General features: G+C 38.9%; 2 protein-coding genes across 5 annotated transcripts in view; one reads left to right on the top strand and one right to left on the bottom strand.

Annotated features, from left to right (window-relative positions):
* Positions 1-18,244, top strand: part of LOC119649071 (proton-coupled amino acid transporter-like protein CG1139) — a 23,326-nt gene extending 5,082 nt beyond the window's left edge. Inside the window, exons 7-9 of one of the 2 annotated variants that reach the window (XM_038051064.1) lie at positions 42-220; positions 281-456; positions 18,082-18,244. In XM_038051064.1, the coding sequence (XP_037906992.1) occupies positions 42-220; positions 281-456; positions 18,082-18,134 (408 nt within the window). In that variant the 3' untranslated portion in view covers positions 18,135-18,244. Of the gene's footprint in view, positions 1-41; positions 221-280; positions 457-6,749; positions 7,471-18,081 lie in introns of those variants that run through there. The other variant, XM_038051063.1, reaches the window with a different exon arrangement.
* LOC119649072 (ras-related protein Rab-37-like) overlaps positions 18,081-25,764 on the bottom strand; it is a 201,512-nt gene continuing 193,828 nt past the window's right edge. For all 3 annotated transcript variants that reach the window (XM_038051065.1, XM_038051067.1, XM_038051066.1), the window contains one exon: positions 18,081-25,764. In XM_038051065.1, the coding sequence (XP_037906993.1) occupies positions 25,656-25,764 (109 nt within the window). In that variant the 3' untranslated portion in view covers positions 18,081-25,655.

Here is a 25,764-nt window from a genome sequence, read left to right as displayed (position 1 = left end):
TCCTCAACTCTTACTTGGATACAGCCTTTCAATCTGTTTAGATAATGTCTTTGGAGCAAAATATGAAAGATCCGAAGAGGTTCGGTGGCTGGTTCGGAATTCTAAGCATTGGAATGGCCATATTAGTTGTTTTGTATATCTTAATCGGATTTTTCGGCTATCTTAAATACGGAAACGAGTCTCTTGGAAGTGTGACGTTGAATATCCCTCGCACAGAAATGTGAGTATTATATTGATGAACGCATATGAGACCTAGTGAACCTGTTCCATTATTCTGTAGACTTGCGATAATAATTGATGTATTATTTACCGTGGCAATATTTATGTCATATGCACTTCAAGGATATGTGATAGTGGAAATTGTTTGGCACCAGTCTCTCAAGGAAAAGTACCCTAATAAAAAGCATGATCTGATGTATGAATATGCAATCAGATTACTTGTTATTTTCGTGACGTGTAAGTATTTACTTCCGGAAATAATGTGTTTAGTTATAGCTGTTGAAATTTTAAGTTAAGTTTAAGTTAATGATCCACAAAGTCTATGCAACCCTCCGGGACACCAAGCCAGGCAAGCGGTTCATCTACCGAGATATCTGGCATTGGCATGACGATGTTGACATGAAGGTTCGTGAAAGGAAACGCGCTGCTTTATGCAGATTATCTTCTCCTAGCTTCTCATAGCAAAAATGATATCGAGTGACTTGCTCAGAAATGGAATGATGCCTCATGCAACACGGTCTCGGATTGAAACTGTCAGTGGCAGGACCTGCTCCGAACTGAGCGATTTAAATACCTCGGGCAATGCTATCAGACAATAATGAAATTTGTTATGAAATTTCTTTACATATCAGCGCAACCTGGGTGAAGTGATATTTCACAATTGGTGTTCTCTGTGATCTACGCATCAACAACCATCTCAAATCGAAAATTTAACGCATTGTTCGTCCGCCTTGCCGCCTATTATGGTTCTGAGTGTTGGCCGACTTGGCCTCGGGGCTGTAAATACGAAGATGTTGCGTTGGACCAATAGCGTAGCACGTCATGATCTGAAATTAATTTAATTCACGCTAAAGAGAATTCAGGACAAAGGCTTAAGACAAACAAATAAGAATACCGGAAGTTCGGCGCTTCAGGTAAAAGGTTTTGTGTTCGTCCTATGTGAGCATATAAAATATTCCTTCATATTTTGCCAAACTACAAAATACACATGTATGTACAATACATGTCAAAGGTGTATGCAAATACTGTGTTCATCTTTAATAATTGATCTAACGCATCTTGCCGCATTTCCACCTTAGTCTATGCACGAAAGCATACGTATAGACATCTCCAGCTTATTGAACACTACCCGCAAACTCCATTAGAACATACATATATATGCACATGCCTATCAGTAACTAATACTGACATACAAATAACGAAAAACAGGTATAATAAAAAAGAAAAACGAAAATGATCCCATGTACCCAGCCCTCACTTTATATGATCATGACGTCATACATATCTTAGAGTGCAATAAATTTATTTAAAATGCAGAAATTTAACTTTCAATAATTTGGTTAGTATTAATCGGATTGCATTCAAACTTTCCAAAATTGTCTTAGATTATCACACCTCTAGAATGAAAGGGGTTTTCAGGTAAATTTTTAGAATATAATAATGTGCTACTATTAATATTGAGGCTTAGATTTTGTATAGATGCATCATGGTGATTTTTTTCCAAATTATTCGGTTGGGTAGATTTTGTGAAGAAGACCTGCTTCACTTTTTGGTGCACACGTTTTGAGCTCTCACTCCCCTATGCTTGGCCCAATATCAAAAAAAAGGTTTTCGAAAGTGTCGAGCCCTTTAATTTAATACCTCACATGACCATATTCCGTGAAAAAAAATTTTACACACCCTTTCGCATATAAACATAACACAAAATGGTGCCACTTGCTATGTGTAAAAGGATTTATAGACCACACGTTCTCACCAATTTTGGCGACAATTGGTTCAGCCGTTTTCAAGTACATCAAGTGTGGGGGACAGACAGACATGGAATCGATTTTAATAAGGTTTTGTGTTTGTGTTGGTGGTCAAATGGTAGTATAGGTTCCAGGGCGAAACGATGGAGCATGAAATCTGGGAAATGCCTGCTGAATCAACACCAAAAGCTCTACTACCAAACCCTATCTCCTCCTCCACGTGGTGACCGCTTGGAGCTCTTTCTTAACGAAAAGCTACTGACGGAGAAGGATGAAGCCGAATCTCCCACGCCTAAACAAACAAATTGTACAAACTGGTCCTCCAGGTTGGGGGTTGGGTAGGGCTGACAACCCTACACGGAAAACAACTTGTTACGAAGCCACAACAGGAGCCTCGGCCTGGACGGATTACACAACTACGATCCCCGGCAATGACAACGGAATAACGATTTGCGCATTTTCTCATGGAACGTGCGCTCACTGTACAGAGATGAAGCTGATGAGCAGCTAGCCGATACCTTGTCCCAATATAAGGCTGATGCAACAGCGTTATAGGAGATGCGTTGGACAGGGACCCGTTTCCTGGAGAAAAGTCGCTACATCCTATATTATAGTGGCCACCCAGTAAACCATGTATTCGGAGTAGGTTTCTTAGTCAGCCAAAAACTGAAACCTGCTGTTATCGGCTTTGAAAACATAAGCGAAAGGCTATGCACTCTGCGCTTGCGAGGCAAATTTTAGAAATACAGAGGAGACTGCAGAGTCGGAGAAGGATACCTTCTACGAGGCAGTAGAACAAACCCTCGAAGCCTGCCCTAGATATGATATCAAAATCATACTTGGGGATTTTAACAGTCAAGTAGGGACGTATTCAAGTGGATCGCTATCTCGTTGGCATGGTTCTCCGACCTCGAATAACAACACCTCGCAGAATCCCCTCTAACAATCAGGTGAGAGTTAACACTGAAGCCATCCACAACACATCCTTCCACGATACCTATAAGAGGGAAATGGATGCCGCAATAACCGCAGGCAACAGAGGTCCTGGAGATGAAGCATCAACAAATGATCTTCACAATCACCTGAAGAACATTATCCTAAATACGCCCACAAACATACTTGGCCCCAGCCGCAAAAGGAGTTGGAACGGCTGGTTCGATGATGAATGTAAGCTAGCAACGGAACGGAAGAATGCTGCGTACCAAGTAATGTTCCATTCTCGAAGAACGCGGACACGCGCACGGACTTTTCGCGAACTCCATTGAGCGAAGAAACGACTTCACAGACGGGAAAAGGAAGCCTGGGAGAACCAACAAGTTTGTGAACTAGGATGGTGAAGGAAGCGACCGCACCAGGAGCACAAGTTTTACCAACAAGCCTTATACACCTCGATGCTCATCCTGCCGAGACAAAGAGGGAAATCTGATTTCCGATAGAATAGGCTTATTGGAACGATGGGTTCAGTACTTTGATGAGCTACTGAACAACCAGAACATCGGCAAGTTGGAGGTCCCGCCAACTGAAGACGACGGACAAATATTGTCACCACCAAATATAGCAGAAACAGTCCGTGCAATTCATCGGCTTAAAAATCATAAGTCGCCAGGAGCCGATGGAATTACAACCGAATTGGTTAAATATGGAGGCGACCAGTGACACCAAGTTGTTCATCAACTTGTCCTCAAGGAATGGGATTGAGAATCAATGCCTGACGATTAGCAAGGAGGCATTATTTGTCTCATACATAAAAAGGGAGATATCACACAGTGCAGCAATTATAGAGGAATCACGTTGCTGAGTACCATCTATAAGATATTCTCCACTATCTTGCTAGGCCGGATAGCCCCATACGCCCAGAACATCATTGGCCCACACCAAAGAGGCTTCACTCCAGGCAAATCAGCAACAGATCAGATTTTTTCTCTGCGGTAAGCGATGGGTAAACTGTTGGAATATGGACATCAGTTGCACCATTTCTTCATGGACTTCAAAGCCACCAATGATAGCATAGCCAGGGTTAAACTGTACACGGCCATGAGAGAATTCGGTATACCCACGAAATTGATAAGACTGATTAGGCTGAGCAGTGTGTGAGGCGAGATAAAAGCAGCAGGATCACTCTCAAGACCATTCGACATCAACAACGGTCTACGATAAGAGATTCATGATTCTGAGGTAAATACAAGAGGTAGGATCTTCTTTAAGCCCACCCAACTACGACATCCACATGATGGGAAATACCACTCGAGACGTACAAACTGCCTTCATCCAGATCGAGCAGGCGGCGCGAGATCTTGGGATGCACATCAATGAAGGCAAGACAAAATATATGGTGGCAACGTCAGAATCGAAAACCAACCTACCAACAACATCAAACCGCACTGGTCAAAAAGGAAGAATAAGGATAGAAGAATACAACTTTGAGACCGTTGATAATTTCTCCTATCCAGAGTCGAAAATCACAACAGATACCAGCTACGATGATGAAATCCGCGCACGGTTGTTGTCAGCCAACAGAGCCTACTTCAGCTTACAAAGACTGTTCCGCTCGAAACGTCTCACCATAGGGTCAAAGCTCTTACTGTACAAGACAATGATCTTTCCAGTCCTCATGTATTCCTCGGAGACTCTTGGCCGCGTCCGAGAGAAGAATCCTCCGAAGAATTTTTGGCCCCTTACATGAGGATGGACGATTCCGTAACCTACAAAACGACGAAATCTATGAGTGATACCATGACCGTCAAGTTGTGGATAAAATCCGGCTCAATAGGGTACGGTGGGCGGGTCCAGGATGACCCAGCCCGGAGAGTCTATAAGGGCAATATCTATGGTAGAAAAAGAAGACGAGGCAGACCCTGCCTGAGATGGAGCAATGGCGTAGGTCAGGACGCCAGATAGCTTTTAGGGATTACGAATTGGTGGACCTCGGCGCAAAACCGGGACGGCTGGAGTTCTTTATTGAGGCAGGCCTAGACCGGATAGCGGTTGTTGCGCCGTTGATAATGATGATGATGATTTTCAATTTAAAGGAACTGCGCATGGCAGGACTGCATATTTTCGGTTCTTGATTTAGGTTGTCTTGAGTTGATGGGTAAAAAGAGCAGTTTGCCTTTTCATTAGGGACAACCCTAATATATTTAATTCCATGTGTCGACATTTTGTGCAAAGCAATATTGTGTTGCAGACATTTGCTCAAGACATGATTTCTGAAGTGAATAATGATCGACTTTCATGAAACGCAAACAGGGATGCAATTTAACAATCCGACTGGCCGAAAACATAGTTTTTGCTCGATGCGAGCGAATTTGTTACCAGTTGAGATTTGCTTTTTCCTTTTTTCTTTTATTAACCTCAGAATATTTGGGGTGTTGGGAGAAATTTGTGAGTACGATCCTTCCCGGATGCCAATTTTGGTGGAGGGGATGTTATTTTGGCATGTCCAATTATGAACTCATTTAGGTAAGAAAGTGCGTTGTCGTTGTCGGATGGATCTTTCTAATTTATTTAGTCCAGTCATTCTTGTCGTTTGTAACTTATCTTCTTGTTTTTATATGATGATAGAATATCAGTTGTAGTTTCTGTCAGAGTCAAGGAATTAGTGTTTTCGGAAGCCGCAAAGTAAATTATGCCTAGATTTTGTTGATATCTACGGGCTTCTATATTGGTGTGCCTCCATGGATACATCTTCTGCCTTTGTTTATCGTGAACATCAGCGTGGAAATTTGGCATGAAAATAACCAACAACAAAGAATTGTGAACCTAAGGATTCTAAATTCGATCAACTAGAGTTTAGAGCTTGGGAGGAAAATAAATTTAGGCCATGCAGGTGGGACAATGGTTAACTGCCTCACGCGTTTTGTACGCGCAACTTGAATCAAGTGTTATTCCACATCAAGCGTTCATTTCAATCGACACTTATCAACGATCGTTTTGATTCCAAAATCTAGTGTAGTGCGGTTTCTCCGGTCGTCCTTTATGGTTTTAAGCGCTGGCTGACTACTGAAGATAATGAATGCCTTCTTGCGGTAATGAAGGCGAAGATTGGATCCGTGGCGTAACAAGCCATGATCACATTCAAAATGAGGACATCCACGATCGATATGGGATTGCAGCGATAATGAAAAAATTGCGAGGGAGAGTGTTCCATGGTATGGTCATGTTGCTGACAAGAACTCAGTACCTAGAATTGGCAAATACAATCGGGCTTGAAGTTAAGAGAGACAAGAAATGTTAAAAAAAATTTCCAAAAAAAAGAAATTGGAACCGTGTTTGCTAGGATAATAATATTTTGATTAGATAATATTTTTCGGTTTATTATATTATCATGCTTTCAATAACGTGTAAATAATATTCGTCCCCAATATCAAGCGTTGAGGGAGAATCAGTTCAAAATAATGAGATTTTACTGGTTGAAAATTTAGTGAAAAAACAAATACTGTATTTCAGACTAGAGAAAAAGAAAAAGCCGCATTTCGGAAACCAACTAACCACCGAAATTTTTTTTGTGTTTTTTTTTCTACCAAATTGTTAGCCAATAAAGGAAATAATCTTCCCAACGCGTTTGATTTTATGCCAGTGGTGATTATTCAAACTCAAATCAATCCGGCTATCATTCCATATATCTAAAAAAAACTGCTGAGTTTGATGTCGAAGGGGTGACTATTCTTATCTTCGGTCCGCCATAGAATTATGTAGAGTGTGAATGGTAGTTACTGATATTCCTTTGTTTCAGAAAATGTACATGTATTGTTCCTAACCTTGCTCTTATTTTTCTCATTTCAGTTTCACTCGCTATTTTAATACCGCGGCTTGGACTTTTTATTTCGCTTTTGGGGGCACTCTGCCTGTCAATTCTGGGTTTGCTTTTCCCAGCAATAATTGAAATTTGCGTATCATACCCGAATAATTATGGAAGGTTTTATCATGTCATTTTAAAGTGTAGTTTTATAATTCTATTGGGCCTTTTCGCATTTGGTTCTGGGACGTATAGAAGTATTCAAGATATCGTTCTTTCGTTCCGCAAATCATGATATCACCAGGGCCCGATATCACGGAAATCGCAGGACAATGGACAGATAAGGTCACTTATATTGATTTGTCCAACTACACATGATGCGTATGAAAGGAATCGGAGCGCTTTTTGGACTATTTGTAAAAAATTCTCGGGGAACCCCCTCTTGAAGTTTATTTTTCGGTATAAGTTTGATCTGCGAGCAACAACGAGGTACAGGGTAATGTGATTTTACACCAGTATTAAGTAGGGGGCACTGTAGATAAATACTGAAATAATATTAGGCCAAAGTCGAATTTTTGGAATGAGATTGAAAATCATTTATTTGATGCAAGCTTTATTTCTGATCGTGAAATATTTTTTACTTGAATTATCCACTAACTGTGTGATCGGTTGTGAAACGCACTGGAATATTTTAAATTAAACGTTTGTAAGTAAGCAATCTAGCACACATAACTTTAGAAAATAAAAACAAGTCCCAAGCCAGAAGCTCGGCGCTTAAGATTTGAAAGGTTTTGTTTATTTTTTATATATGAATATTTTAGTGGGCATTTGTAATGTAAATGTATCTATTATATCAGAGTATTGAGTTTAGTGTCCGACGGGCTCAGTAGTAAATCTAATTGGTGGCAATGGGATTCGCATTGTGACTGGATATGGGATAATATTCCACTCAGCTGTCAATGAGTACCTGAATTAAATCAGGGTAATAATCACGGGCGGGTGCATCCTACAGGGTACTGCAATCTTGTAGTGTACCGCTCTCGGTCTTGAATGAAGTGCTCTAAGACACTGCAAGACCTAGATCCAATTTGCTTGTCGCACCAATGATTACATTATTCAGTTTAGTGGGATTGTTCAATTTAAAGTCTTGGGTTGCAATTAATTTGCACAAAAGCAACACCTTTGACCTATTATAACTGCTAATGATAGTGTGATTTCCACCAAACTTGGTAATCTCATCCTTTATATTATCAAATTGTATTATATTAAGATTATGATAATTTCGCAGTCAGTTTAAACAAAGGTAGTAATACATGTACTATTATTAGCCTTATTTGGGTGGATATCGTTATCGAGATTGTTTTAGAGTCTAGACACCGTGCAGGCAGCTTCGACATTTTTTCTGATTTTTCGGTTGGTTGGCTTCTAAGAATGGATCCGTGAAAGAAATGATCTTTTTTTCAGCCCCCCTCACTCTCCTCCCCATTTGCATTAAATGTCAGAACTACTGCAACATTGAAAAGTAGTAATCAAATGAGAAAGAATTGTACATCCCCCTTTTGTATGTATGAAGACCCATCTTCCCTCCCTCATTCTTAAACGCATCATCCTTCCAGATTTCGTACATATAGCAGTAACCGTTTCTGAGAAAAGTACGAATGTATTTGGCAAGAGCGTTGGAAACGCTCAGGAAGTTGCCAATTGACATACAAGCTGACTCCTGCCATCAAGGCGTGGCTGAAATTACGGCAAGGTGGAATCAATTAAAATATTTTCAGCTTCTTATAGAGGGTGGAGGATATCTTCAGTATCTCTATAGGTTTAAACTATGTGCGAGTACGTATTCTTTCACTGACCAAGATTCGTGGAAGAAAGGAGGAACTTAGAGGAAACTCTAAAGAAGGTAATAGTAGCAAAAAATCTGATGTGGAGAATATTAGAATGTCGAGAGGATTGAGTTGCGATCAACATTTGAGTTGATCGGATTTATTCAGAGTAAATTACGAAAAGGCAGAGGAAGCGAGAAAAGGGCTGTAACGGACACCGTGAATACAAAAAAGAGACCACAGTGGTGATACTGGTGTGTCCAGGTCTCTGTCTGAGCATTTCTGCCTCCGTAAAAAAACACAAAAAGAAGACTGGCTGACGGACAGGTAGATAGACAAACAGTGAGCAATTTAGTCTGGTTTTGTTTTACACAAAACCATAAAAAAACACATGCTTCTGAGTTAGTTAAGCACATTTTATCGCATTTACCATAATATGTTTTCTCTCATGTTGTGGAATTACTAAGAGCAGCACTAAGGAAGAAACCTGCTACAGGTAAAATAAGTTGAGAAACTGGAAAATGGATGCTTCAGGTATGAAAGGTTTTGCGTATTTCCTTTGTGAAAAGCCTTGTTTTCGTCTGTTCTATTTGTAAATAACTGAAAATGGTACCATTAACCGCCTATTACTTTTCTAATCTATATCATTTGGAGCACAGCGCATCAACTGTCGTTGACGGTTAGCTAAAATATTTTTTTCCTGATATTTCCGTTTTCTGATCAAAGCGTTTATGGGTATTTGGCCTAAACGTCTATGAATTTATTTGAGGCCATAGTATCCCGATGACAAAACACAAATAAGTTTTGACGAGGTCTTGGCTTCCTTGTGCTCCTGGCAGCATGAAGATATCAATATTCGCAGCTGTATTTCCAAACTTTTTCCAGACCAACGAAAACGACAAGACCACGGAGCACTTAGAGACTGGTGGCCCATTTTACTCGATTTCTGTTAGTGAATGCAATGCTACCCCCAGTAGTTGTAACAAATTAGCACCAATAAACTGATGCCTGATGCGTCCATAGGCGGGTACTCACAGAGAAAATATTCCATGGATTCTGCATCTTTATGACAGAGCAACCGCTAGTAAATCGTGGGCAGTCAGAATGTTCACAATACTTCTGCAAATCTTCCGCTTTTCAATGGGATAGACACTAAAGTGTATTTATTTAGTTCTGATAAGAAAAGTTTGATGTCTCTAGCAGCATTAAGGTTGCGCCATTCGCCATTATGGGAAGCTTGTTTCCAGTTTTTGATAGCAGCATGGGCGCTCTAAGATCAACATACAAGCTAAAATAAACATAAAAAAAATAAAATATAACATAATCAATCAAAATTCCTCAATAGTGTCATTTTTTGATTCTTCATCCTATAAACAAACATAGTAAGTAACAAGTAAAATTTCTTAAATTCATTTATATATTTATGTTCAAATTGCCATTTTGTATATAATAACAATGTTGAATGCTACATGATGGGTCAAATGGGAACATCGTTGGTCTTTTTGGGGCGAATGAGGATGCAGTTTTGCTGCAAAAATTAGCAGAACTGGAAACCGGCTGATTTGAGGAACAGTTGTTCCGGTACCGGGACGTCATTCCATCTGCGATTATCGGACTTTGAAGTTGTCTTGAGAGCAAGTGTTTGGTATCTTAGAAAGGGCCTACTAGCAGATGCCGGTTGCACTGTCTATTGGAAACGGGCTGGCGGAGGCAGCAGCTCCATGTTAGAAGTGAAATTCAGGTAAGAACGACAATTTGGAGTCCAAATCTGTGCAATTAGAGATTTTGGCACGGTGCAAGGCACTCCGAAAATTTGCTAAGTCTTCGAGAACAAAAAGAACATCGTTAATGCGAAGGTGAATGGCAGTTTATTCGCCATAAATGTGGTAATGTAATTGTATAATTTTTCTCTCTAAAACAAAAATTAAATAAGTTATAATATAAGGCTGTTTTACTGAAGGTCACGGTTCAAATCTCACTGCTGGCAGTGGAATTTGTATCGTGATTTGATGTCAGATACCAGTCGATTCACCCTGGAAAGAGTACCTGAGTCAAAATCAGGGCAATAATGTCTCTTGTGGTCCACGGACTCCTCTTTTTAGCTCTATTTGTGCGTACTTCCCTATACAAATTGTCTGTCACAAATATTTTAAGAATGGCTAATGCAATAGGTGGCACTGAATAGGTACAATCGACCCAACTGCAATAATCTCTTTTCGTGCTAATATTGTAAAAATGAAAGTTATCTCGACTTCAAATCATCAAAAAATTTCCATAGATAGCGAGAATTTTTAATGAAAAATTTAACAATATGAAGGAAGCTTACTTCCTGCACTTCGTGCAGCCACGACAACATACCTCTTCTTTCTGTCCCCATCCCGCTAATTTTCATTTTTGCCCACCCTGACCTTGAACTTCAAATTCCAAGTCAGTAAAGAAAACACTACAACAGTTTGCATTGCATTACAAGCGACATGTCCATTTCCCTCAACAGAAGGCAACCGCTTTTCCTGTATCCAATAATAGGTAATATGAGGAACAGGTAACATGGTCAAGCTTATGAGGATTACAAACGATTTGCCTGGTCAATTTTTGCTTGCACCATTCGAAAATCATTAAAAAAAAAATTGGGAGATGTTTCAATGAAAAATTATTTTCCATGTTAGATGTTCCATGTAAATGAATGTTCGGAAAGCAAGGGGGTGTTATCTTCTCTCTCTTTTTATATATAAAAATCAATTGCTGTTCGTTAGTCTCGCAAAACTCGAGAACGCCTGAACGGATTTATCTTATCTTGGTTTTAAAATGTCCGTGGAGGTCTAGGGAAGGTTTAAAAGGTGAGAAAAATTCGAATAATTGACGGTAAAACCCTAAAAACAGCACTTTTCTTCTTCCTATATAAACGTTTTTTTCTAAATAAAATTTAGAGTCAATTTGAACTTTATTGATATTCCATAAAGTTCAATCACTCACTATGTTCATCGGACCTCATATTACAACCAAGTGACAATCTTTTAATCCTAAAAAGACAAAAGACATCAAATGTTTCACAGCTCAGAACATGTTGTATTGGAAAATAGAATTTCTGTTTTTAGTATTTTTATTTCTCATCGTTTAAACCTTCTCTGAATTTCCATAAATATTTCAAGACCAAGACCTAGACCTAGACTAGATATTAAGTTTTGTTACAAATTAAATTTCTGAATGCAACGATAATATTTGACATTAGATTTGACAACCAACTAATATGTCAATCCATCCTCTTGCACTTTAGAACACGGAAAGAAGTATTACGATATTGTGTTACGATATCTATGAGTGCGCGAGAACTTTCCTTACTTTGGCGATCCTTTGTGATAGTGACATTCCAGTAAAATGTGCTTTTTTTGATATTTTGCGAATGTGACACTTTACTGCTAAGTGAGCGAAAAATTTTCTCACTTTGATTATTTACATTTTAGGATGCCGAGGAGAAGACAACCTGACTTAGGTCATGTTCTAACCGCACTAATGACCAGAGAGAGACAGAGCAAGAAAATAGTCGTATTGCTATGTCAGAATTGCGTTATTTAGTGAGTGATAATGAAGTAGATAGGCTTAGAATGCAACGAGTTCGTGCACATCAAACACAACAGCAGCAATCACGACATAATGAAATTGATCGAATCCGCAGACAGAATGCTCCTGTGATTCTTGAACGAGCTTCATTGCACTATGATCCGGCAATTGATTATAGTGCTGACAAATCGGTAACAATTGGGGAAATGAAAATAATTTGTAAATATTGTAAGGCGTTAAAATACACTCATGAATCTACTGGATTATGTTGTGCTGGAGGCAAAGTAAAATTGCCACAATTGCTCCCACCACCAGATCCTTTACGATCTTTAGTTTCTGGGATTGGAAATGATTCTAAGCACCTCTTGGTCAACATTCAAATATAACAGCTGTTTCCAGATGATATCATTTGGCGCTACACATATTATACACGGCAATTTCATGCCCACTTTCAAGGTTCTGGTATATAATATTTTTTTATAATATTCAATATGTACTAAAATGTATGTATCGGAAATAATTAATCGACAAATTTTTAAAAATTACAGGTACAAAGACAAATTTACCACTCATTGGGGACACTGTTACCAGTACCTGATGTAGATTATCAATTTTTACAAATTTATTTTATGGGCGGAAGTTGATAATCGTTGTGCTCACAATCCAACAGTGAAGAGAACCATTGTCCTTGAATTACAAATGTTTCTGCATCAGAATAACAATTTATGATAGTAAAGATGTTCAAAATAGCATTGGATCGGATGTCATCTGATAGCCATAATATTATCGTTCGAGCTGACAAATCGATTGAGGCAGTTCGAAGTCTGCCGGGTCAGCTAGTAATAGATAAAAAAGAGTGCATTTTCTTATCAGATTGACCGTGGAAAAGGCGAATGAAGTTCCGCCTATCTTGCAAAGCCGCGAGCAAGGGCCTGTTCTTTGAGACTGCTCACTCTAAAAATCTGAAAAAATATGGTAGTTCATGCGCGTGACATCTACTTCTACCTCACTTCAAATAAAGTCAATAATAGAATATTATAATACTATATTTTTAGAATTCCCTGCGCAGTTCATCCTAGGTCCATAACTCACGTTTTAACGAGAGGAAATCCTGCTATTATTAACAAAGTTATAGCAGGTCAGGATTGCTTCCTTCGCATCAACTTACTATTCCCTAAGAAGACGAATGTTATTACTGCATCGAATTGAATATGGAGTATATTCAAAGTACATACAGCTAGCTACAGAGGAGATAAAGAGTCATTCATGATGTTGTTTTTTTTATTTTTTGAATTGTAAATTTTTTCCAAAATTTATCTCTTAGATAACGTGACGTAACATATTTTTTTAAATATCCCTATAACAAACATAATAGCTTCGGTTCGGCCTAGTTTGAGTCTGAATACTCTTTTGGATACAATTTACACTCACGCCGTATTTGCGATTATGCTTGAAGGAGCACTTACCACCTGTTGCTACTTTCGGTCACATTAATCCCAGGCCCAGGGCAATCCCGAGGCAGCGTCTGATGAGTTGATGTGGAAGAAAGTTTCTTTCCAATTGGTCCAGTCCGACATCAACTAGATGCGGATTTAGGACTCTCATAATCCAATAAAATAATATATCTACCGTTTTCCAAAAGTAAGTACCTTTGCTCAAATATTCTTGAAATAACTAAAGCCGCGATATCTTTTTCCCCCCGTTATATATTAATTTTTTCCCGCTAATCTACCAGGTCAGGTTTCGGCAAAAACATCCCTCTCCAAATCGGTTCGGACTATATTTTTCAATTCATTTCAGAATATGCCGCTCACGACGATCGTCGAGTTTTTCCCCTGACCAGCTCTGCTCTTACTTTGAATTTGAAAATTTTCTTTATAACGTTTTAAGCAATGAATTGGCTTCGACCAACAACTTTTCCGATGTGTCGGACAGCTTTACCCTCTTCATGTAGCTTTATTATTAGGTGACGCATTGCAAAAGGAGCTTGTTTTGATGTCGGTGCCATTACTTAAATATTCCTTTCCGCGTCCATGCCATTTGAATACTGCCTTTAACTTTCAACTCATGTCTACTTCTAGTCTACCCCTAATAAATAATTTCAGGAAGAAAGTAACATCATTAGCAAAATTTTGCTGATTCCTTGGTCTCTCGGATTATTCGTTTGGAGTGAATTTTTGCTTATTCCTGGTTTCTGTGATTTTGCATTAAAATGTTGAATGAAAATTTATGATGCTATATGCATATAAGTGGTAGCAGACCGCCAGCCGCGTTTTCTTGATCTGTGAGCGGATTTTTGATAGCCTACTAACAGGAAGATTCCGGTCAGATTAAGGATCATCTCAATTGTATAATACTACATACCAACGGAGACCGGAGGCAACCGATGTAGTGAAGAAGGATGATTTCTACGAACAATTAAACGCAGTTCAGGGGAGCTTTCCCAAAGGTGACATTGTGATCGTGATGGGTGATCTGAATACCAAGGTGGGATCTGACAACGCCTTGCTCGGACATGTAATGGAGAAGCACGGTCTTGGCGACCACAATGGTAACGCGCGTCAGAAGATCTGGCTGCTGCGGAGTCAGATGCGGATGAACAGAAGGGGTTGAAGGCTTGATTGACCGCGAGTGATGGCGAAATCCCGAAAGTTCAGCATAGTGTAAGCAAGAAACAATTTGCTGTAGCATTGGTCAGGGAAACGGAAGACGACGTATATTGCAATGACCACAATGACGTGTACCGCATCACGAAAGAGTTTGTATGTGGTTGCGCACTTATCATCCACGATAATGAACAATTGAAGAGGTGGAAAGATCACTTCACCAAGGTTCTTAACCGTGTTAAATGCGGTGACTTCTTTCTCTTGTAGATGAAATGGCTAGTCACCATTATATGCGGATAGAGATTGTTCCTCCAAGCGGAGGAGAAATAATTTCGATCATCAATGCATTAAAACGGAGTTGAGCTGGTGGAGTTGACCGTCTTCCCACAGAGTTATTTATCCCATCTGTAATTACTGCAGGTCTGCTGCATAAATCTTGGGAATCCTAGCCGTTTCCTGGAGAATAGAGTAAGAGGGTGATCATCAAGATTTGTCGGCGCTAGTTTTGAGTGTCACAATGGCCGTCGCAAAGATAATGACTAAAATAATTCTGAAACGTATCAAAGAATGTCTCGAATATTTGATTGGCAGAGAGGAGGCTGGTTTGCGCTCAGGATCTTCCTCCATTGAACACATTAATGCCTCTCATTTTGGAATAGCACGCTAAGTTCAGATATTCGCTGCATCTATTTTTCATTGATTTCGAGAAGGTTTTCGATAGCGTGGACAGGGAGTGCATCTCGAGTGCTTTGCACAGGAGCGACCTTCCGGAGAAATGAATGGCTATTGTCAGTGCGCCTTCATATGCGCAAAATGTCACATGTCGCGCCGAGATGACATCTCAGAGGATTTTGATTTCCAAAGCGGAGTTTACATCCCGCCACGGATATTATTTCTTTTTGTTATCGGTGAGGTGCTTCACACTGCCTTGTCCAAAGGACGTAGAGGAATTCAATGGACGATGAAGCCTGTGCTAAAACATCTCGACTACGCTGATAACATCTGTTTACTCTCTCACCGGGACATGGACCTTAGCCAAATGGCTCTGATTTTTAAAGAGAAGCAAATAGGATTGGACTGAAGACAAACGTTAATAAAACTAAGATTGTCAGTCTGACGGGTCATCGAACTCTTCCTATGTGCATTAATGGGCAGCGCGTCGAAGGAATCGATCAATTTGTATATCTAGGAAGCGTAGTTTCAGTCGACGCATTAACAGCGTTAGATCCGCTTTAGCTGCATGATCTAATGCAATTATCTCAACACTTCTTCTGTACTAGCGTTCTTCCTGTGTTTCTATACGGGAGTAGCACATGGAAAGTGAATTCTACTGTGATCCAAGAGCTCCAAGCTTTCGTCAATACCTGTCTGCGTCGTATCATCGAGGTGCGTTGACCTGAAACTATCTCAAATGAAGAACCTGGTTGGTGCACAGGTCTGCCATTTATACATATTGTGATCGGAAGACGGAAGTTTCAGTGGGTAGGCCACTCATTAAGGAGGGGCGGCAATTGCATTGTGGTCTTCATACAAATCTTGTGCACTCTCCCAAGACGGTCGACGAGTGGGTCACCCCAAGAGCACTTGGCGCGGAACAGAAGCAGAGGAGTACGAGGGTCTCGGCATGCCGTGGAGCTCTGGAAGGGCATTTCAGGTAACAGTAAACGATGGCGCGTAGGTGTGGTTCACATGTTATTATATATCCCACCAAGGGGTGAAAGGCAACTATATAAAACTAACTAAGTTCATTATAAATTAATTGGCATAGATATTTTCGTTTTTAGGTGTGGGTAGTATGCCTGAATCCTTCTTCGGCTGAAATTTTTCGTCACAAAGGGATTCCCAGCGATCACCACGTAGAGAAAGGATTTGATAGCAGAACTGTTGGTATTCGTTCAAGGAGGGTTTCCCAGGTCTTGCCTTGAACCTTGTGTATCCCAGGACCTAAACTACATTTGGACTAGCAATGCTGAATTGGAGCTGTTAAAGACGGATTCAAAAAACTCAAGAACAATAATAGAGTATATTTCTGAAATAAAAACTCCGTGAATTGGCTTCAATTGCGTTTTTCAATTTATTTACCAATATATTGTCTCTATAGCATTTATGATGATAATTTTATTACAAAGAATCATTTTGTCTTCATCTCTTGACTCAACTAATAATCAGTATATATGTATGCAAGGTTTTATTTTTCGTGTACATATGTATATGCATGACTTGTGTATTTTCTGGTACTAAATGGTAACTTATTGTACTTCTAATTAAAATACATTTTTATATACAATGGTGAAACTTATATTGCGAATATTCGAAATAATTCATTTTAACTACAGATTTCATTTCTTTTAATACTGAATATTCCTTCCAACTGTCTTCTGAGCGAAATTTTACCGTTTACTGGAAATCTTTCGTCTTCTAAATATCTAAGCCCTCATCAACTGCTGTTTATAAGGTGAAACCATAAGTTATTTTGAATATATTTATTATTTTCAATAGCAAAAACCCTCTCAATCGTAAATACTTGATTTGCAAATTCAATCAATGTTACATAAGCGGACAATTGCACGATGAAGTCCACGTTAGTGGGTGCTATTATCAAAGTAATGTTGACATAATTTTTTTGTGAAAAATCCTCTTATTGAAGGGAAAAGAATATCACAAGCTTGAAACTGGGGGTTCTATAGAGCAATCTACTCCGCTCCAATTCAATGAAACCGCAGATTTGATGTCATGGATTACACAACAAGAGAGTGCACGAAGTTATTTATGCCTAGCTTTCAAAGAGATGGATTCCAATAGTGGTAATAATGGCTCTATCTCTATTTGTGAAATTTCATTGTGACGAATTGTCAAGATAGAGCTCATTTTTGCGAAGCACTGATTATAAATATAGAACTATTTATAGGTGTTTTGCAATCATAATTATAAGAAGTTCATAGAGTAAGTTCAAGTGGGGCGCAGCGACATATAATATAGCAGTTATAATTCAGTTCCAAAATATCATATCATAGTAGCTTGAGTTAGGGGAGCCTCATTTGTAAATGAGCATAGGTGAAAATGTGCTCTTGCGTAGATACTTATAAATTACAGTTTTATGTCACTTTCCAAAGTTTGAGAGTTGTAATTTATTTCGTCAAGGAATTTTCAAAAGAATCTACATTCGATTAAAGAGAAACATTCTTTTGGTAATACGAATTTTCTCAAGTAACTAAACTAAGGTGACAGTGCAGTATTAAATTATTTCTGTGCAAGTTGTTTCCAAAAGAAAAAAAATAAAGAATAAATATCAAGTTAATAATTTTACCAATTTTATAAAATAATGTCGTCTCCGATCAGTTCATATTTCATGTTTTCACTAATGCAATCAATTGTTTCTTAATTCTAAGGGTTACGCTTCGAATGTATCTTTGTCGAAACGGACATGCGTCAACTTCGCTAATGAACATTCTGCTAAAGGAACATACGAGTATATACATATATGCCTGTTAGCAGTTTATCTACAAGACAACTTTCTTTCATTTCATCAATAAATATGTTACAATAAATATATATTTCTTCAGTTTCCTTGCTTACTTGCACAATTGATATATTGTTTTCTACTTTCATTAATATACTTCGCTAATTGTGTATATGTAATATATATGATTATATGAATCGTTTCAATTATTCTTATCTCCTAATCGTGTCCGATATATGTATGTATTTTAGATTTATTTCATTTAATGCGTAAAGCTTTGATTCATGATGTTCTAACCACATTTGCGTTACTAATATGTTCACAGTTCAGTGTTTTGTAAATCTTCTGATTTCAGATTATTAATCTCAGCTGTAAACTCCAAATTTCACTTAATTTTTATTATTCCAGTTACTAATATATCTCCTGCGATAATTTCAAACTTTTTAACTCAAACTTGTAAACTGCTTTCTGAGATTGGCAAATACGAATTATTAAATCATTTGGAATTTGAAATTGTTGTAGGAAGCGAATAGTTTTCCGTAGTTTCAAGGTACTCATTTTGGCTTACAAATCCCGAAGACTTCTCTGTGGTCAGCAACACGGAAGGGAATACACCACCTTGTTTACTGCTTAGCAGAAGTAGATTAGATTCACCTTGAAAACTCTTAAAAAGTTTACTTTAATTGCCAATTTTAAATAAGCTGCATTTAACTGATTTTTTTAATTACCCTGTTTGATCAGTCTGGAAATAAAGAAGCTAAGATATTAGAAATAGTGGAAAACTTTCAGATATTTTTCACTTTTAGCAACGAAGTCGGCAAAGTCGCGAAAGTTTGAACAAGTAGATCACGAAACCATACTCTTCTTTCACTATGAGGCGAAAGGCACAGTCAGCCAGTCGTTGACATGCTTCGCCAGAGTTTTGTAGCAACAGGAGAGACAGGACGGTAGTTCACAGCTAGGGGCCTCGGTGTCGGCGTTTGAAGAAAGGAGTAATAAAGACTGTTTTTAAAGATAAAGAAAGTAGCATTCTTCGCGGTTTTTGTTGAAGATTACATACAGAGGGAGGCATATGTACACTTAACGCGGACGAGATTAAGAAGCCTATCGTTGCCAGGTCCGACATTGGTTTCAGGGGTAAAAGGGGGAATGGCCAGAAATTGGGAGCAGTCTGCACGTAGAAGAGGCTTAGAGGGCACAGTGGTCGAGAAAGTGAACAGAGTAGGTATCAGGATTGCTGTGGGGAGCTGGCGGAGGTCAGCAAAATTATTGGAAATAGGGAGAGAATAGGTAGGGTTACAGGAATAGCGAATGGGCGACCAAATAGGTTCAAATCAGTGCCAGTAAGGGATACTTTAACACCCATCAAGAAACGCTTATGTGCTTTTTTAATCATAGACTTTACAGGGGAGCACATAGCCTTGAAGTCAGTAAAGTCGGCGTCATTCTTAGAAGCTAGAAACTTCTTCCGCAGTGCATGCTTTAGGCGGATGTTTTGGTGGGTCTATGTAGTTGTTTAAGAACGGAAGTCGGAAGTCGGAAATTTGAAGGATATTGCAAAGATTGCTTAGAGATTTTTGAATTAAGAATTATAGCTTACCAGGAATCTCCGGCTACAGAACGGTTTCAGAGACTTCCACGAAGACAAATTTCGCGTTGCGCAAGAATTCGACAATGTGTTTCAAATTCCGGATCTGTTCAATACACATTTTCGTCAAGAAGTTTGGAGAAAGCCGTATTTGGCGATTATCGTAGGCTAAGTGTTCATCTCTCCATTATTACTGTTGAAAATCAGTGCAGTGTTGGAATACTTAGTTCATAGTTCATGCATGCTTTAGGGTCTTTCTCCACTAAATGGGAGGAAGAAAAGCTAGTTACATTACATACGAACTAGAGATACTAGCGATAGTCTAAACAACTAAGCGCTTTTGAAAGGTTCCACAATACCCGCTTGGCCATACTCGACCGCTTACCTCTATCAAGTGAACACAGTAATCTACAAAAGATGATGGATCGCCTCTCGCGCTGACCGCTGAAAATGTAACATCAGATCAGGGTACTTAATTCGAAGCGCAGCCATTTACAGTTTCAATTCACCTTCTACACCACAAACTGATCGGCTGATGGAGCGATGGCATAAAACGCTCAAAAGTACTTAGTATCATAGCAGCCGCAGATGGGCAAAGATTCTCAACATGGTGTTGTTAGGACTCAGGATAGCAGGAGGAGAGCAGATTTGGTATATATAAGGCGAAGCTTGAAGTCTATATTCCTGCCGTCTCCTCCGGCCAGACATAGTGAGCAGAGTTACATAACTGAGTAAAAAAGTCGTGAACTCAGACAGGACGGCACTCGATGCAGCCGAAGGTGTGTGGCAGCAGTCAGTTGATATGGATTAAAATTGAATTGTGTTAAGGGTTATTCGTTTTACAAATTGAAATGTATATTTATTGGCTGAGTGACAATTGGCCCCAGTGATTACCAAATACGTAAGTAAAAAGTTCGACGTGAACGAAATAGCTTATTTGATGATAAATGCAAACAGGCAGTTGACCAGAACCTAATAGCACACACTTAAATAGAGGGTTACAAAGAGTACGCAGAGTAACGAACGATAGCCAAGGGAGGGAAAAGTTATCCGTAGTGAAAATCAAATAATAAATCGAATAAAAGAAAACATTTGGAGGATACTCCACGGAGAATTGATATAAATATTAAAGCAGATGAAATAAGACGAGCTTATTAACGGTTTCTAACAAGAGCGAGGCTTCGTCGTTGATGTTGAGAAAGTAAGTAAAAGATATCCTAGTTTGAATAAATTAATTTTAGAAGAACAGAATAAAAGTCAGCCAATAAAGTGATGAGTGATGATTCTATTAAAAGAATTTAAGATGCTATTAGAGGATTGAAATCAAGCCTTCCACACTAATGAGATGTCGGTGGACTTCCGAAAATGGAATATCCAGTATTTTAACTTTAATTTACCAGTTCATCCGTCGCATCTCACGAGAGACTACTACATAGTCTATGTATGTATATATACCGGTCCAAATTTTTTGAGAGCAAAAACAAACCAAATAGAAATTATGATTCAAGTTCACTACGGGTAATTTTCTAAACGAAAGATAAATTATCGACTCCGTATTTAATGTTATTTTTATCAGATTTCGTTGAACATGAGTCGGGTGTTAATCAATTGAGTGCATCTAATCCCATGCCCTAATTCAAAATTTCAAATGAAGTTACGATGGCCGACTCTATATCACAGGTCTGAATGGAAAAGTGACTGACGGAACCTTTATGTTATCATTTTGCCAGTAGAATACGTTGTTCGAAAAATAAGACCGGACAGATCTTACGCCCAAAAGCCCCAAGCAAAAGCGCATCTGCTTAATAACGTCATTTGGAAATTAAAGTTTCAAAACCATGAATAATTTTATTTAGATATATTGACAGCAGTCTGCACAGGACACATGAAGAGAAAACTTCAACTGGCGGACAAAACCTTAATATTGAGATCACAGGATAGGAAAAAAAACTGAACGCCTTACTCCAAAACACAGGCATGTTCAGATTCCATCTGCAGATACACTCACCTGTTGTATAAAATGTAATAAGTACGAGTTTCCTATTAAATAAAAAAAAACCCACAGGTCGGCCACATCGGGATTGGGACTGATTTAACAGCCAAGAAAAGCATCTTTTTTTAGATGGATAACGAAACCAGTATCTTAATCGAGGCGAGTAGTCCATTGATTTTAAATATAATTAGAGGATGTGGTCGACTGTTCCAGATGGATAGAAGTATCGAATGCACACCCCAGTGTACGAAAAATGGAAAAAAATATGAAATTAGCAAATTAATCAAAGTTATAAAATATGCAATATGCATAAATAGTGCGTGCAATTCATCGGCCGGGCGGAACCGATGGTTAAATATCTACATCAAGCGGTCCATCAACTGATGCTCAAGGTTTGAGACAGTGAATCAATGCCTAACGGACGACGAGGCATTATCTGTCCTATACACAACCAAAAAAGGACGATATCATACAGTACAGAAATAATAGAGGTATCACGTTGCAAGGTATCATCTATAATATATTCCCCACTATCTTACTAGGATAGCCCCATACGCCCAGAATATCAGTTCCCCATACCGAAGAGGTTTCACTCCAGGCAAATCAGTATGCGATGGAAAAACTCTTGGAATAGGACCATCAGTTGCATCATCTTTGTGTTGACATCAAGGTCGCCAATAGAGTTTAGTATCCCGGCGAAATTGATAGCACTGACTAGACTCACCCTCACCAATGTCCGAGGCCAGACAAAAGCAGCGGAGACGTTTCCGCAACGCGTTGTAGTGTGTGTGGGGGAGTTGCGCTTTGTTGAATAATATTTTTTAGGTGACGGCTTTTTTGCTAAATATTAAATTTTCAACTCCATTCCCGATGAAAACTTGTGGCGGTCAAAAAGTTATGGCTCCTCAAAGTGGGGTTGTTGATATCATCGTGGTCAAGTTTGAGCCCTACCCCGTGGGGAGGATATGTAGAAGAAAGAGAAAGATTCCCTCTTTCTAATCCTGTTAAAGGATGGCAGCGGTAATCCTCGCCTTCGGCCATGACTCCTCAAAATGGGGCTATATTCATGCGGAAACGTTTGAGTTTAATTTTGAACCTATCCTCGCATGGGTAAACGAGAGTATGAAGGGGGCGGGAGATCGTCTCTCTCAAATTTCGTTGAAAAATCGCAGCGGTCATGCTCCTCCATCTTTAAAACTAATGATGGCTCAAATGGGGGGTATTTTAATATAATCATTGTAAAGTTGGATTTTCCAACCTCACCCCGAAAAGGGAGAGGGTAAAGAGGATATGTAGAAGAAACAAAAAGGTCCCGCCTTTCTACTTTGCTATAAATCCATAGCGGTCACTATTCGTCACGGGGCCCCCAAAAAGAGGCTATTTTCGTATCCGAAATAAGCTTATATGTATTTAGGGTAATCATCGTCGCGATATGAAAGGAGAGCTACAGCGAGGGACCGCTCCCCTGCCCCTCCACTGCTTCCGCACCCCCGCGCTGTCCTCCTCGCCATTAACTTCTCACTCCCTCCGGGGATAATAATAATAATAATCGTTGGCGCAACAATCCATATTGGATCAGGGCCTTGAAGTGTGTTAGAGCAGTTCATTCAAGACCGTAACGGCTACAGGACACTGTATGAGACAAAGTGGTCAGCATTGCATTCCTCTCCGGAGATGGGGTCAAAAATTCAACCTTTACCGGAATTTTTCTTAGTGTTTGGGCGGCAATTACTGTTTAAAATTTTAAAGTTTGTTAACCCAGATACCAGATATCGTAAAGTAGTAAAGAGTCGTGATGCAGTGGGACCTGAGGACACATTCCAACTTCTCACTAAAGCTCACCATCCACGTACAGTTTTGCCCGTTAGTTACGTCTGAATAGTGTACATTTGATCGGTGGCCGGTACGTGGATGGGATGCAATTGTCTGTCAGTTTTGACAGCCGGGCAAATATGTTTGTTTAGGCTGTGAGCGAGAATTTTCATGGGCATCTTAATGGCTAATGGACATTTTTGATAAATGCTCACACACCAACATATCTCAAATTCTCGTCTCAAGTTCTTCCACGTCCAGAGCTGAACTAATAATGTTACTGTTATTACTGCTTAATGTTTGCACAAAATTTTATAAAGTGTGTGGAAAAAGCATCGCTCTGCTGCGCAATTTGTTTGACGGCGTATGGGGCCTATTTGCCACGCCCGAGCAAAAAAACCTATAACAACGAAATTTATGTATAAGCGCCACTGAGACCGTCTAGTTGAGGATAAAATCCGGTTAAATAGGTTGATGTGGACGAGTCACTTCATCTGTATGGGCGAGGATGATCCAGCCCGGAAAGTCTAGGGACAATATCCACACGAGGGAAAAAAAGACTTGCAGACTTTGTTTCAGATAAAGTGATGACTTAGGCTAGGACTTCAAACAACTTTTGGGGATATCGATTTGGTGGACTTTGGCGTGAAACCAGGATGTTTGTAGTTTCTAACTAAGGCAGGCCTAGATTGAATATCAATTTCAGGAAACTTGATGCTGATTATAATAAAAACTGCATAGGAACCAATAATTTAAGCATCTTTACTTCTCTGGCAGATGAAGAAAGACATTTTTAATTATGAAAAGACTCGCATGGAAAGCCACATTATCTTAACTATGAACCATAATCAGTAGCAATGTTTTTTTAACGATTGGGAAAAAGAGCTCGGCACAATGTCTGTTATATTTATAATATTATTAAGCAGATGTATATCTGTCCGTCAACCTAACCAGAAGAAACTGTAAATTCTATTGTTCTACAGAGAGCTCCTTCGTATCTCATTTCCACTAATTTGTCTACTTTTTCTAGACATAGTCATAATTTGAAATCTAAACAACGAAGTGGTAAGAACTAGCCTTCTATAAGCAGGCATTATAGATTGAGCTGTTTATTAATGGGATACAAACATTGCATAAACTTAACAGGTGCAAAGGAATATGTTTAAAAGATTTTCTTGAAAGTTCCACCACCAAACTACATTTTACAGTCTACTTCCTACTGACAATGGATTAATCATGATGCATAACATCATAACCACTAGAAAAAAGGATTTTGCCGACTTTTCTATTAAATGACTTCCTGGTTTGCTATTCCTTTATCTTCGAAGTAAGATGTTACTAAAGACAGCCAACATTTCTTTCCATTAGCCAATATCTGACGTATTGGAATAGGAGAATAAAATGGACTTCTGGGTTAGCCATTATGAAAAAATTCTAGACTAGAAAGCTTTCGCAGTGGTTAATAATCACTGTATTAGCATTTCCTACTATTTAGGATTCCACACATTTTGATTGCTCGTGGGGTTGACATTTTCTTGAAAAGGATAAATATCTACTCAAATAGGATTATTGAAAATTAAAATTTTTCCCGTTAAGCGAATGCCATTTAAATCCAATTCCAAAGTTCTCTATAAACATCAATCCTTTGAATTCCTCCCTTTTATGTAGGTTATGTATGTGGTATTTTTCTGTGACAATGATCATATTCTGCAGAAGAAGAAAAGCTCTGGTAAATTTGGGGTAATTTGTACTGACTTCAAGGATTCTAGTTTTGCATTTCCCGTTTAATATTTTAAATTTAAAAAAATGTGAGGATTGCTTTTTCTTACACCTCCCTTCCAAAATATTCTTAACGCATGCAGAATCTAAAATTATTTACTTTTTGGTCATGAGCGATTGTCGATATTACATAATACTTTTCATGTAGTCTTTGTACATTTCCTTCAAAAATAAATCGTTGGGGGAACGCCAAATTAAGTTTGGTACAAATGGTAGAAAATATTTTGGAAAATTCCAAAGAAGTCATCGTCAGTGGCCCCTTCTGGTTCATGAAAAGTGAAAGTTTGTGTTCTCCGTCCATTGGCGTTTTGTAAGTTATTTGATACTTATGTTACATATTGCACGGCGGACAGGCTGGCTTTTGCGATTGCTCCTTGACAAATTCTTGCACATTAAATTTTGCATCGTCAATTGACTCGTTTCGTCGACTTTTTAGTTGT

The sequence above is a fragment of the Hermetia illucens genome, chromosome 2 (genome assembly GCF_905115235.1).
Source record: "Hermetia illucens chromosome 2, iHerIll2.2.curated.20191125, whole genome shotgun sequence".
Taxonomy (NCBI): domain Eukaryota; kingdom Metazoa; phylum Arthropoda; class Insecta; order Diptera; family Stratiomyidae; genus Hermetia; species Hermetia illucens.
Note: the sequence above shows the minus strand (reverse complement) of the source record. Positions and strands in the feature narration are given on the sequence as shown.